Source organism: Chrysemys picta, chromosome 4, assembly GCF_011386835.1.
Source record: "Chrysemys picta bellii isolate R12L10 chromosome 4, ASM1138683v2, whole genome shotgun sequence".
In the NCBI taxonomy this organism is placed as follows: domain Eukaryota; kingdom Metazoa; phylum Chordata; order Testudines; family Emydidae; genus Chrysemys; species Chrysemys picta.
In genome coordinates this window covers 47,441,636-47,455,468 of record NC_088794.1, presented here as the reverse complement: position 1 = coordinate 47,455,468, position 13,833 = coordinate 47,441,636, and the positions used below count along the sequence as shown (strand labels likewise).

Below are 13,833 nucleotides of genomic sequence, written 5' to 3'. Positions count from 1 at the left end.
TGGGGAAAGAAAATAATTCAGTAGAGAGAGATACTCAAAAGTGGTAGAGGAAGAGATTAGAAGAAGGAGTCTCACAGTGCTGTGGTAAATGGAAAAGGGAAACCTATATGGGGAAAAGAAACATGGAGCTGTATACAGGGAAGTGAAGTGAGGGACACAGCAAAGAAAAGCAGAGGGAGAAAAAGAAACCTCACAGGAATGGGACGAAAATGAGGGAGAGGACACTTTGTGCAGCTCCATACATGACAATTTATAGTAAAATATGTATGCAGCTAATTTGCATATCTGCTAATGATTTTCATATAACCATAAACTTCTGCTTCTGGTGAATACACCCTGCCCCAAGCAGTGGTAGGACATGGAGCTGCATAGAACCTGGCAGCTGAGATTGGGGTAGATAGGAGAGTATCTAGAGGTACCGCAATGGATGGGTGTGGGATGGTGTCTGTTTGAGGATGCTGGGTAAATGGGTGTGCATTAGGGTGTCTAAGTAGATAAGGTTCTGGAGGGTGGGATGCTGGGTTAGCTGCGGACGCTTTTTGATGGTTGCATGAGGCTCCTAAGGGGTGGAAACTGAGGTGTCTGGGATGGCTGAGGGGGAGTTTGCTGGTTGTCTGCAGTTACTGGGATGCATGGAAAGTGTTGGGGGGGGGTGAGAAAGTTGCTGATATAACCAGGAGGGTAGGATGGTTGATGGTTGATGAATATGGAAGTGGGGATGTATGCCTGGGGTTACTATCTAGAAGATATGTGAGCCAGTGGGGCCAGTATTGGGCCACACCTTGTGCTGTTCCCTCTGCTAGGTTCCAGGAGAGGGAACAGCCAGAGAGGAGACAGAGGGGCCATCTGACTGTCTGCCCAGCAAGCACAACGGCTGCTCTATGTAGTCTGAAAGTGTAACTGCAGGCCAGTGTCTGCAGTCTGCTCACAACTCAGCAAGATACATGGGAATCCAGTTGAAATGCAGGAATGTGTAACAAGTTTGTCAAATGATGGCTGTCCCAGTTAAGGCAGGAAGCTCTGGAGAGAGAAAGGGAATATCTCCTAATAAGGAACTAAAAACCAGTCATACCAGATAGCAGGCTACTGTGCTCCCACAAGATAATACAAACATCCAAATTATCCCATTAGTGATTTTATATGTAATTTTGCTATTGCTAGATTTATGTGCTCTTTCATGGTTTGTTATGATTGCACCATTGTGAAGCAATGTCCCAATGTAATATGGGTATGGGGCAGAGACTGGTAAGATTCAATGGACTTCTGGCTGACTAAAAGAGCAGGCTGCCTTAGGAAGGCAGCAGAAAATGGTGGTATTTTTGAGATGCTAATAATTAAGACATTTAATTAAAAATACATAAAACTAAGTATCAGAGGGGTAGCCGTGTTAGTCTGAATCTGTAAAAAGCAACAGAGGGTCCTGTGGCACCTTTGAGACTAACAGAAGTACTGGGAGCATAAGCTTTCGTGGGTCAGAACCTCACTTCTTCAGATGCAAGTATATATCAGTGTGGAGATAACGAGGTTAGTTCAATCAGGGAGGGTGAGGTGCTCTGCTAGCAGTTGAGGTGTGAACACCAAGGGAGGAGAAACTGTTTCTGTAGTTGGATAGCCATTCACAGTCTTTGTTTAATCCTGATCTGATGGTGTCAAATTTGCAGATGAACTGAAGCTCAGCAGTTTCTCTTTGGAGTCTGGTCCTGAAGTTTTTTTGCTGTAAGATGGCTACCTTAACATCTGCTATTGTGTGGCCAGGGAGGTTGAAGTGTTCTCCTACAGGTTTTTGTATATTGCCATTCCTGATATCTGACTTGTGTCCATTTATCCTCTTGCGTAGTGACTGTCCAGTTTGGCCAATGTACATAGCAGAGGGGCATTGCTGGCATATGATGGCATATATAACATTGGTGGACGTGCAGGTGAATGAGCCGGTGATGTTGTAGCTGATCTGGTTAGGTCCAGTGATGGTGTTGCTGGTGTAGATATGTGGGCAGAGTTGGCATCGAGGTTTGTTGCATGGGTTGGTTCCTGAGTTAGAGTTGTTATGGTGCGATGCGTGGTTGCTGGTGAGAATATGCTTAAGGTTGGCAGGTTGTCTGTGGGCGAGGACTGGCCTGCCTCCCAAGGTCTGTGAAAGTGAGGGATCATTGTCCAGGATGGGTTGTAGATCACTGATGATGCGTTGGAGAGGTTTAAGCTGAGGACTGTAGGTGATGGCCAGTGGAGTTCTGTTGGTTTCTTTTCTGGGCCTGTCTTGTAGCAGGAGTCTTCTGGGTACACGTCTGGCTCTGTTGATTTGTTTCTTTATTTCCTTGTGTGGGTATTGTAGTTTTGAGAATGCTTGGTGAAGATCTTGTAGGTGTTGGTCTCTGTCTGAGGGGTTGGAGCAGATGCGATTGTACCTCAGTGCTTGGCTGTAGACGATGGATCATGTGGTGTGACCGGGGTGGAAGCTGGAGGCATGAAGGTAGGCGTAGCGGTCGGTGGGTTTTCGGTATAGGGTGGTGTTAATGAGGCCATCGCTTATTTGTACGGTGGTGTCCAGGAAGTGGACCTCCCGTGTAGATTGGTCCAGGCTGAGGTTGATGGTGGGGTGGAAGCTGTTGAAAGCATGGTGGAATTCTTCCAGGGCCTCCTTCCCATGGGTCCAGATGATGAAGATGTCATCAATATAGCGTAGGTAGAGAAGGGGCATGAGTGGACGAGAGCTGAGGAAGCGTTGTTCCAGGTCAGCCATAAAAATGTTGGCATATTGTGGGGCCATGCGGGTGCCCATAGCGGTGCCACTGGTCTGGAGGTATATATTGTCACCAAATTTGAAATAATTGTGCGTGAGGATAAAGTCACAGAGCTCAGCAATAAGTTGTGCTGTGTCATCATCAGGGATACTGTTCCTGACAGCTTGTATTCCATCTATATGTGGGATGTTTGTGTAGAGAGCCTCTACATCCATGGTGGCTAGGATGGTGTTTTCTGGGAGGTCACCAATGCATTGTAGTTTTCTCAGGAAATCTGTGGTGTCACGGAGATAGCTGGGAGTGCTGGTGGCGTAGGGTCTGAGTAGGGAGTCCACATATCCAGACAGTCCTTCAGTGAGAGTGCCAATGCCCGAGATGATGGGGCGTCCAGGATTTCCAGGTTTGTGGATCTTAGGTAGTAGATAGAATAACCCCGGTCGGGGCTCTAAGGGTATGTTGATTTGTTCCTGTGTTAGTGTAGGGAGTGTCCTGAGTAGATGGTGCAGTTTCTTAGTGTATTCCTCAGTGGGATCTGAGTAAAGCGGCCTGTAGAATTTGGTATTGGAGAGTTGACACCATCAGATCAGGATTAAACAAAGACTGTGAATGGCTATCCAACTACAGAAACAGTTTCTCCTCCCTTGGTGTTCACACCTCAACTGCTAGCAGAGCACCTCACCCTCCCTGATTGAACTAACCTCCTTATCTCCACACTGATATATACCTGCCTCTGGAGATTTCCATTACTTGCATCTGAAGAAGTGAGGTTCTGACCCACGAAAGCTTATGCTCCCAGTACTTCCGTTAGTCTCAAAGGTGCCACAGGACCCTCTGTTGCTTTTTACATAAAACTAAGATTCACCATAATATGCACACAACTCTCCAGAGTTTTTGGGGCAAATGTTAGCAAATATTTTTGTCCCTTTTCCTCTCTTTTATGTTCCACTGGGTAACCCAATAATAAATATCATATACTACTAGTTGTCAATGTCTCAGCCAACAGCCCAAGCACTGCAGCATCCATTTAATAATAGGATTATGCAGTACACTGTCCAGAATTGTAGGTTAATACACTTCTGTTATTAGCAGCATTGCTGAGTTTCTGAGCTTGGTCCCCTCTTCCATTTCCTTATTTTTCCTGGACATCATACATATGGGGCCCAAAAGCCAAGTTTTACTATGATGTGACCCAGCAGGAAATGACGTTTCCTGTATTTTGTGTGTATGTGCACACAATATTAATTACATGTCAGAGTGTATAGGCATCTTTTTGTTATTTAAATCAAAAGAATAAATATACCAGGGTAAATGTTCTGCACGCTCTTTGAAATCAGAACAGTTCTGAATATGAATATTAGGCTCTCCTGAATGTATGCAAGTCAGACCTATGCTCATCCACTGTCTGTACAATATCAGGTTCTCTAGAAGTATCAGAACAAAGTGTTTACATAAAATCCAGTCAGAGTGGTTCTGTTGTAGAGTAAATGGCCAATCAGTTACATTTTGCTGTAATTTTTCAGTACTAGGGCTTTCTTGGCTTTTTTTATATATCTTTCAGAACAAACATAATATTACTCAAAGTACAGACCTTTGTGTCTCAGACTGTCTCCAACTTTGGCTCAAATATGGTGTGGTGCGTAATTAGTAATATGAAATAGTGTTTGTCATCTGTTTTTATCCCCAAGCATTTAAACAGTTAAGAGGTAATGTTAGTGGAATAGAATGTTGTCACAGGATAATAGTCTCTTGCTACTAGATAGATACTGACGTATTTATGGAAAATAAATGTGGAATCAAAGCCAAGACATTTATTGAAAAAGCAGGAGACATTGTTACTGTAATTTATGTTCTGTTATAACATTTTTGTTATACCAAATGGTTTGTGTAGATTAAAACACTTGGGGCCAAATCCTGCTCTTTGATGCATATGTATGACTCCCCCTGGAAATCAGGAGTGTGCACTTGAAGGAAGAATTTGCCCCTTGATATGATGAATGTTAGTGGTTTAGAGTGATAATTTTCCTAAACAGCATATGCCTTATACTGTACTTTAGAAGTATAGATAGAAAGGTGGGTAGGTAGGACTGCTGTCCTGCATCTGATAGACCTGGAGAACAGAATAATTATGTGCTTAAGCCAGTCAGAGAGGAACATATACAGCTTTACACAAATATCTTGTGGCTTTATGGTGAAGATTGCTTCTGACAGGGTAATGTTAATAGTAATGTTCTTCAATAAGGTATCCAGCAATCTGATTGAATGGCTCAATTTCCATTTTATATAATTATCATATAATGGCATATCTTCTTGGCTGTGCTGCACGTTTGGAATTATTGCAATGCCTTGAAAATTATTTATTTTGATTAGTAGGTACTGCTTTTCTATTTTGTATTAGTTTTCTGTTGTTTTGTAATGGCTAAGAAATGCACTACCTGTTATCTTGTACTTTTGAAAATTATTTGAATATAATCCTACATCAGTGGAAACTGACAAGTAACCTTTTTCTTCTCTCCTATTCAACTTGCTATGACTGTCTCGCTGCATTGTGCATTCCATTCCTCCTCCTTCTGTCTGTACTGTTATCTACCAGTGCTTGGGTACAGAGATAAATGTTTCACTCAGTCAAATTCCAAATCAGCAGCTAAGGGAAGAGTCCATCAAGGTACTGTATTCTCTATCCTGGCAGTATATTTTATTCTACCATCTCCATAGCTAGTGCTATGTTTTCATATATGTTCAAGTGTCAATGTTAGGCAACCTTAACTGCGTTAACAAAGTTTTGTGACTGTGGTTAGCCACACAATTTAGCAAATTTTACATTAACATTTTTACTGTCTAGTACAGAAAGGCCTCCAGATTTTAAATATCCCTTTTAAAATCTATTAGTCCTTGCCAAAAAATTAAATAACAGAAAATCATTCCCCAAAATAGCATTTGCTACTTTTACTACTCAGTAGCAGGGTAACTTAAGAAATATTTTTATCCAGTCTGTGAACTTTCCTGCCAACATTATCAATAATGTTGGTAACCAGAGAGGTAATGGCTTCTGCTGAACTAGAAATACATAAAAGCATAATGTATACCAAATAAGGAAAGTCATATCTTCTAAGATACAAATCTTCTACAAACAATAAGGTACAAAAATTAGATACCAAATAGAAGAGAAAGTCATTAACTTTGTCTTTTTAATCACTGTTACCCATCACTGGTAAATGTACTAGTCTGCATGTATTTGTAATTGGCTCTGTGGCTTTTGGTGTGCTACAAGCTATAATCACAGCCTGCTTTGACATTTGCAAAATAGGATTGATATCCTAAGAGATTTTTCTAGTATATAGTCTCTGTGTCCATCTTCTTTGTGGGAATTTACAACCTTTTACACAAAAAATGAACAACAGTTTATTTCTATTATTAAATAACTGCTGTGATTCTTTCTTGAGTAATGAAAACTCCATTATTATTGCTTCAGTGATATATTAGATATGGAACAAAAGCTAACATTAAAGGTAATCTTTGTATAAGTGAGATACTTCATACAACTAGCTTTTTATGAAGGAGGAGCTGTTTAAAGGGTGACTGTTATCAACGTTAAGTTCCTAACAAACCCTTCTCATTTGTTCCTACCTGTTTGTTCACATCTAAAGCTGTGAGCCAGACAAGCAGACAGGCTATGCTGTACAAACAGGCAAGTCCCTGTCTGAGATTTCTCTACAGTATTATTGTTTGAGTAGAAGTACTGTGCTATTTTTTAAAAAAAACTCTGACCTGTTTCAGATATCTCAATGGGATCTCACCACTATCTACAGTTTTTATCATTTTATTTATACAAGCCTCAGTATTGGGTTTTAGTGAGGACTTTTTTCCTTCTTTTTTATTCTTTGTATCTCAGGGCCAAAATTTTCAAAGATGACTAGATATTTTCAGTTCCTCAGCTTTTAGGTGTTCTGCTTCATAAATTTATAAGCAAGAAGGGACCGTTATGATCATCTAATCTGACCTACTGCATAACATAGGCCATAGAATTCACTTGGTAACTTGAACACCAAACTTGAGGCACTTAAAGGGGATTGAATATTCAGAAAGTGCTGAGTTACCCACCTTCTGAAAATTAGATGCCTTTAAGTCACCTCAGGTTGGGCATGCAAAAATTGAGGCATTCAGAATTACTAGTCATTTTTTAAAAATCTTGTCCCAGATTTCTAGCTTGGTTCACTGAGGCACAAAATCACATAAATTAGCGAGAGAAAATAGGTTATCTAGTCCCTCTCTCTACCAACGCAAGGTTGATCACTACTGTATATTTACTGCTGCTTTCTTATATGGAGGTGATATGTCTCGTTGAAGGCCACACGGTGAACTAGAGAGAGAATTGAAATATGATCCCAGGATCTTCTAGGCACCACCATCATGTTTGCTCTAACCACTAGACCAGTGGTTCTCAACCACGGGTTCGGAGCTCCCTAGGGGGCCTCAAGCAGGTTTCAGGGGAGTCTCCAAGCAAGGCCAGCATTAGACTCACTGGGGCCTAGGGCAGAAAGCCAAAGCCCCACTGCATGGGACTGCAGCCCGGGGCCCTGAGCCCACCCACCTGGGGCTGAAGCTGAAGCCTGAGCAATGTAGCTTCATGGGGGCCCCTGTGGCATAGGGCCCCGGGCAGTTGCCCTGCTTGCTACCCCTACCGCCAGCCTTGGCTTTTAGATTCAGAAAAAAACAGTTATTGTGGCACAGGTGGGCCATGGAGTTTTTATAGCATGTTGGGGGGCCTCAGGAGAAAAAGGTTGAGACCCTCTGCACTAGACCATTCAAACGTCTGTCAAAATGTAATTGTGGGGCATATGCCCAAAACAAGGGACGTGCTTAAAATCAGTGTAGACATGAATATTTAAATATTAAACTTCATAAAATAATCCATGATTGTGACTTTGAATAATAGTAATTACAGTATTTAAGCTCAAATATGGAATAACATCATGAAGTTTAATATTTGGATTGCTTATGCTGATATAAATTTTAATTACAGTAAGAAGTAATGGGGCACTATGTTATTTCATATGAGGAACTTTCAGTTGTTGAGGAAAAACCTAATGTGATAGCAGGCTATTCCTAGTAGATAAGATCCCAAAACAACAGGCCTGAAGCAAGGAAAGCTATAGAAATTTGTCCATAGTACTGAAAAGATCACTTAGCACTTTCATTAAATGCATATTAATTATTTGCAAATTGTAATGCATCTCAGAACCGTGTATAGATTTTTATAGCAAACACTATTAATACAGCACAATGTTTATCAGTCTGTAGAGTATTAAATGTTCGACTAGTTTTGATTAGGATCGCACATTGTATTTCTGTACTGTAGTTTAATTTGGAGCATTTTAAATGTGGAATTATTCCAATTTGGGATTATTTCTTTCCAATGCATGATATTTGTTCCATTCTATAAATAATCCAAATGATATGTGCAAACACCTTACTTTAAAAAGTATACTTATGTATGCATGCTTCAGTGTGTGTATTCTACAAAACTTCATTTGTATGAGAGAGAGATTGTTTTGTAACATTTTTAATCTTTGTGAAGGTGTATGGGCAAGTCTTCGTTCTAGCAATCGATTTATCAGCACTCAGGCGCCATTCATTGATGTCGGTGCAAGACTAGCAGGGAAAGATAACACAGCGTCATACAGTAACAGTTCATTTTTGCAAAACCAGCTTCTGAAACGCCAAGCTGCCCTCTACATATTCGGAGAAAAATCTCAGTTAAGGGTAATGTCTATCTTCCTTATGAATTAAAAGAATTTTTGTTTGGTTGGGTTTAATTTTTTTTATAGATAAATAACAAAAGAATGTTCTAGATCAGTGGTTCCCAGCTGCTGGAAGCGAAGGCCAGTACGTCCCTCGGCCCGCGCTGCTTCCAGCAGCTCCCATTGGCCTGGAGCAGCGAACCGCGGCCACTGGGATCCGCGATCGGCCAAACCTGCGGACGCAGCAGGTACACTAACCAGCCCGGCCCGCCAGGGGCTTTCCCTGCACAAGCGGCGGAACAAATTTGGGAACCCCTGTTCTAGATACAACAGATGGGTAACTTTTTTTAACGTGTAAACTCTCATACAGTATTGGCTATGCAGACACATATCCGCATTTTTATTGTCTTGTTATGTACTAGGTTGCTGTGTACAATATATTAATATTTAATACAGTATAACCCAGCACAAGATAAGGTAATCCAATGTGTATTGTCAATGATGCAGTGGATCACAGAGTAACATATTTCCTTTTTTGTTCATTTATATTTTAGAATCATTAAGGGTCAGACTCAGACAAGTTGGGAGATTTTGAAATAAAAAGTAAAGCTGATATAGAGGAAAGGGGGGAGGGATAGCTCAGTGGTTTGAGCATTGGCCTGCTAAACCCAGGGTTGAGAGTTCAATCCTTGAGGGGGCCACTTAGGGATCTGGGGCAAAATCAGAACTTGGTCCTGCTAGTGAAGGCAGGGGACTGGCCACAATAACCTTTCAAGGTCCCTTCCAGTTCTAGGAGATGGGATATCTCCATTAATTTATTTATTTTATTTTATTTTTTATAAGTTGATAGATTTCAAAATAGCCTACTTTGGGAGTATGCACAATGTTGGAGGAATGGAAAAAAGTTTTGCTGTTCACATAGAATAGAATAGAAGTATCTAACATCCATTTTTATTGCAGGTGGTGGATGGAGGGAGTATATTTTGGTATCTTTTGCAAGGGTTTTGTAAGAATCATTTTGTACTAGGCAGTTTCTTATGGAAAAAATGAAATGTAAATTGTGTTTGGAAATTCTTATCATTAAAGCAATATCTTTGAAAGCATCTTTTCTCACATAGATACTTTGCATGAAGAATATGCTTGTCCGATGAATAATGTGTCATTGTCTTATTCGTCCACAGGGCTTCAAACTTGATTTTGCTTTGAATTGTGAATTTGTTGCTGTTGAGTTCAGTGACATCCGACAGGTGAAAACTAGTTTTAAAAAGATGATGAGGGTTTGTGTTCCCAGTACTATTCCTACAGATTCTGAAGTAACATTCCTTAAGGCACTCGGTGAATCAGAGTGGTTCCCACAGGTAATTCATATGGCAGATGCTTCTAAAATTTATATGTAGTACTGTTTACCCAGAATAAATTCTGATCTCTGCTGACAGAGAAATATGTGTTCTTCTAACCAACAAACCTTTCTCTTTGTTCCTTGTAATTACATTGCATGAAATCAGTTATATCATTATATAGACATTAACTATTATTTTAATACAACATTAGGAGTTACTGATGTGAGATATATTTGACAACTAGACAGTGTAATTCATTGTCCCTTATAATGTGGAACAAAATGCCGGAATACAAATTAGCTTTTTTACTGTCTATATTAATTTTTATGGCCTTGATTGCATAAACTTTAATTCTTCTGTTTCCTATTAAAGTTAGATAAAAATACAAATCTAGAACAGTGAAATAACTATGCAAGGTGAATAATAAATTGGCTATTTTATTTTAACTCGTACACCCATTCTTCATATCTCATCACATCTCATCGCTGTGTGCTAATTCTGCATTTATGTATATACCTTCATTTAATAGATAAACTAGTCTGTCTGTGAGCTATTAATAGTCAAACATGGAGAAGCTCTCATATAAAAGTCCTTCAGTGCGATTGGTATTTTGAGAAATTCTCTACTAATCTCTCCCTTTCCTGCCCCTTCCCACACACATTCACACAGAGATTAACCAAATAAAAATATGATTAGGGATGTCTTTTGCAGGATTCAAGTGAGTGGGGTTGTGGTAAATTAAGCTCTTTGTGAATCATAATAAGTATGAACATTTTTGGACAACTAGATGTTATGTTAAGAAGCTATTGTTGAACAAATACTCTTAAAAATATAATAAAACAGGATAGATCCTTTTTATTGTGATAGCCTCTCAAGGAGAACACTTGCACTAAACAGACAAAGAGTGAATAATGCAGTAGCTCTGGAAATTAAACACCAAGGCCCATATTTTTGCCTGTCCTGTATAGCAGTGCACGGGGGGATTCCTTACACCTCCTTACTCCCTTGTGTTTTTGCACTATGCCAGCACTTCCAATGTATGGGAGATAGTTGGCTTCATAGAGCTGCTGTGTCCACCCCCTTGCTCAGATGGGTGAAAATGTGGGAGAGGATGGAGCCTTGACTCCTCCACCCTGCCAACATGCTCAGTAGCATAGTTACACCAGCATGTTGGGGTGCATATGCAGTACACTGGATATAGATTTGTCAGAGCATGTTCCCTCCTTGAAGAAGCAGGGAGATAGGGAGATTGTGGGAGTCACAGTGTCCCTTCAGCAGTGCTCCAGGTGCACAACAATGATGTGCTTCTCTTGCTTTGGACTAGATCATAATGTCACACATTAGCCCTAATTCAGTATTAAGACATTTTCATGGTGCTAAACTAAAATAATATATAGTGTGGTTATAAATACAAACTGGAAAGCTAATGTGAGTTTATATTTAATTTGCCATTTTTTAGACCATGCCTATGAGAAAACTCAAATCTTCATCCTGTAGATTTGTTTTTAGTATACAGGATTTTCCTCGGCTGGAGAAGAGAGAAATAAATTACACAGTTTGTGTATTAATCCTGTTTAAAAAGGTTGAATGATTCTTTAAATGGAAGTACATAAATAAGAAAAAATGAAATGTACTACAGTATTTTATTAAGTTAGCATAATGCACATTAGATTCAAATTAAGAAATTTAAAGTAATAATGTTGTGCTTTCATTTAAATATATTCAGCTTGCCGTGTGGCTCCTTTTATTTGAAAGATAACGTAGGCTTCCAGACAGCTACCCTAATACTTATTGTTTGATGGGCTGTTCAGTTGTATCTATTACACTTTTCAGTTGCAATTACAGTTATAATTACAATTATTTTCTAAATCCTTGATGACTATGTGAGCATTGAAAGAAGTTGGGCATTTATAATGAGGATGAATATACTTTTTAATCCTCTTCGAGTGATTCCATACATCTATTCCACTGTAGGTATGTGCACTGGTGTGGAGAGTTTTTCCTTGCGTACCTATGGGGCAGTCATGCATGCATCCTGCCTTTCCTTGTGCCCAGAGCCAAGGTGTAAAGGGTGGAGCCACCCCCTCAGTTCCTTCTTAATGTCAGTGGTTGGACATTGTTGTTATGCATTTAGTATGCCCTCTTATTATAGAAAACAAAAACCCTGTATTTACTTTGTTATAGTTCGTAGTGTTTAGTGGTAGGCATTCATCCATTTGGACTTTTCTTTATTTTATTTTATTTTGTTTCAATATTCTAATTGTACTAGTTTGCCCAAGCAAACTTTGTCTCAGTAGTAGGAGAGCTTATGCCAAGATCTCCTAGCTTCAAACCTTGGTCCAGGTGTCACAGGTGATGCCCATTAATACCCCTCACTCTCACTGTTTGAGATGCTTGGCTGAGGACCACATAAGGAACCAGTGTCCAGTCTGCCACAGATTTAAATCAAGGACGAAGAAGCAGAGAGAAGTGCACCTTCAACACTATTGCATGGAATCCACTCTTTGCCTGACATCAGATCCCATTTGGTCTCTGCAGGGGAGCTCATCCAGCACTCCTTCAACGAGTGCTCCCCTCAGCCTTGCCATGTGACAGAAATCTTCACCAGAGTGTCTCTAAGGCAGCACAAGTGCCCTCTGGCTAGCCTCAGCCTGGGACCATCTCATAGTGGCTGTCATAGACTGGAGTTGTTGGCTCCAGTGCCTACTATGGGACCATGGAGATAGGCTGCTGTCTTCAGGGACTGTGAAGGATCCAGCATCTCTTCTGAGTGTCATACAACCTCCTCTCTTAGGGCAGGTCTACGCTACCGCTTGAGTCGATGTAACTTATGTCGCTCATGGGTAACCGGATGTCCCGATTTTATAGGGACAGTCCTGATTTTGGGGTCTTTTTCTTATATAGGTTCCTATTACCCCCCCCCCCACCCCGTCCCGATTTTTCACATTTACTGTCTGGTCACCCTAATACCTAGTGAAATATCAGGTTCCTTCCCAAGGTTTTGAACAGTTTTAGTCGCATCCTGTACCAGGTTCACTGGTGGTAGCTGGAGTAAATGAAAAGCATTGCCAAAGTCAGGCTAAGGCTACCCCAAAAGAAAAGGATGCAAAAAAGCTAGACTTTTTTAGATGGAAATTTTATTCAGCTGCTGATTACAACTTAGAATTGTCAGCCACCATGCCCTGTTGACTTGGGAGGCAATGTCTAAATTTATAAATAAGTTGCCAGAAGACTCGAGGGATGAATTCCAATCCATCTTAGCAGAAGGTCATCTGGTCTCTTGATTGGCCCTGAAGGCTTCCTTGGACGCAGCAGATTCTGCTGTGAGGGTCATGATGATGGCAGTAACTATGCACCATTCATCATGGTTACAGTCTAGATGCAACCACAGAGCACAGAGGAGTAGGCCTCCGCCTTCTGCTTCTTCAGTTGCTTTTTCCAGGCAATCTCAGGCCTTGGAGCAACGTTTTACTCCTCTGTCAAGAACAGCATATCTACCAGCTTGGATCTCCGTGTTCCTTTCCCTTCCTTTGGGAGCAAGTTATTCCATGTCCTACAGGCATAGCAAACCATCACTTCAGACAAGTGGGTACTAAGCACGATGGACTCAGCATATATATCCTGCAGTTTCTTTCTATTTCCTCCCCCACCATCTGTCCCTTTTCAGGGACCCATGTCATGAGTCTGTTCTAAAACAAGTTCAGACTCTACATTCCTTTGGAGCTACAGAGGAAGTGCCTTGTCTGCATCAAGGCATGGGGTTTTATTCCCGGTATTTCCCTAATACCCAAAGCAAGAGGGGTTCTCGGTCCTATTCTAGACCTTCAAAACCTGAATAGATACATCAAAAAGTTGAAATTCCACATGGTTTCCATTGTGTCAATTATACTTCTCTATATCCAGGTGATTGGTATGCTGCCCTTATCTTACAGATGCCTTTTTCTGTGTGGCAATCCACCCTGGCCACAGAAGGTTTCTGAGGTTCATGGTAAGAGGAGGAGATAACCAGTTCACCAT

The 13,833-nt window shown here is 40.7% G+C and overlaps 1 protein-coding gene and 1 long non-coding RNA gene across 14 annotated transcripts in view; one reads left to right on the top strand and one right to left on the bottom strand.

Moving 5' to 3' along the window:
* LOC112058966 (uncharacterized) overlaps window positions 1-13,833 on the bottom strand; it is a 177,431-nt gene that overhangs the window by 104,269 nt on the left and 59,329 nt on the right. The gene's annotated exons all lie outside the window — the stretch shown is intronic.
* SBF2 (SET binding factor 2) overlaps window positions 1-13,833 on the top strand; it is a 570,707-nt gene that overhangs the window by 509,796 nt on the left and 47,078 nt on the right. For 8 of the 11 annotated variants that reach the window (XR_010600515.1, XM_065592221.1, XM_065592216.1 and 5 more), the window contains 3 exons: window positions 5,329-5,400; window positions 8,314-8,498; window positions 9,658-9,834. Coding sequence is in view for 9 of the 11 variants with exons in the window: in XM_065592221.1 (XP_065448293.1) it covers window positions 5,329-5,400; window positions 8,314-8,498; window positions 9,658-9,834 (434 nt within the window). In the remaining 2 variants the exon portion in view is untranslated. The remainder of the gene's footprint in view (window positions 1-5,328; window positions 5,401-8,313; window positions 8,499-9,657; window positions 9,835-13,833) is intronic. The other 3 variants (XR_010600516.1, XM_065592217.1, XM_065592213.1) reach the window with 1 other exon arrangement.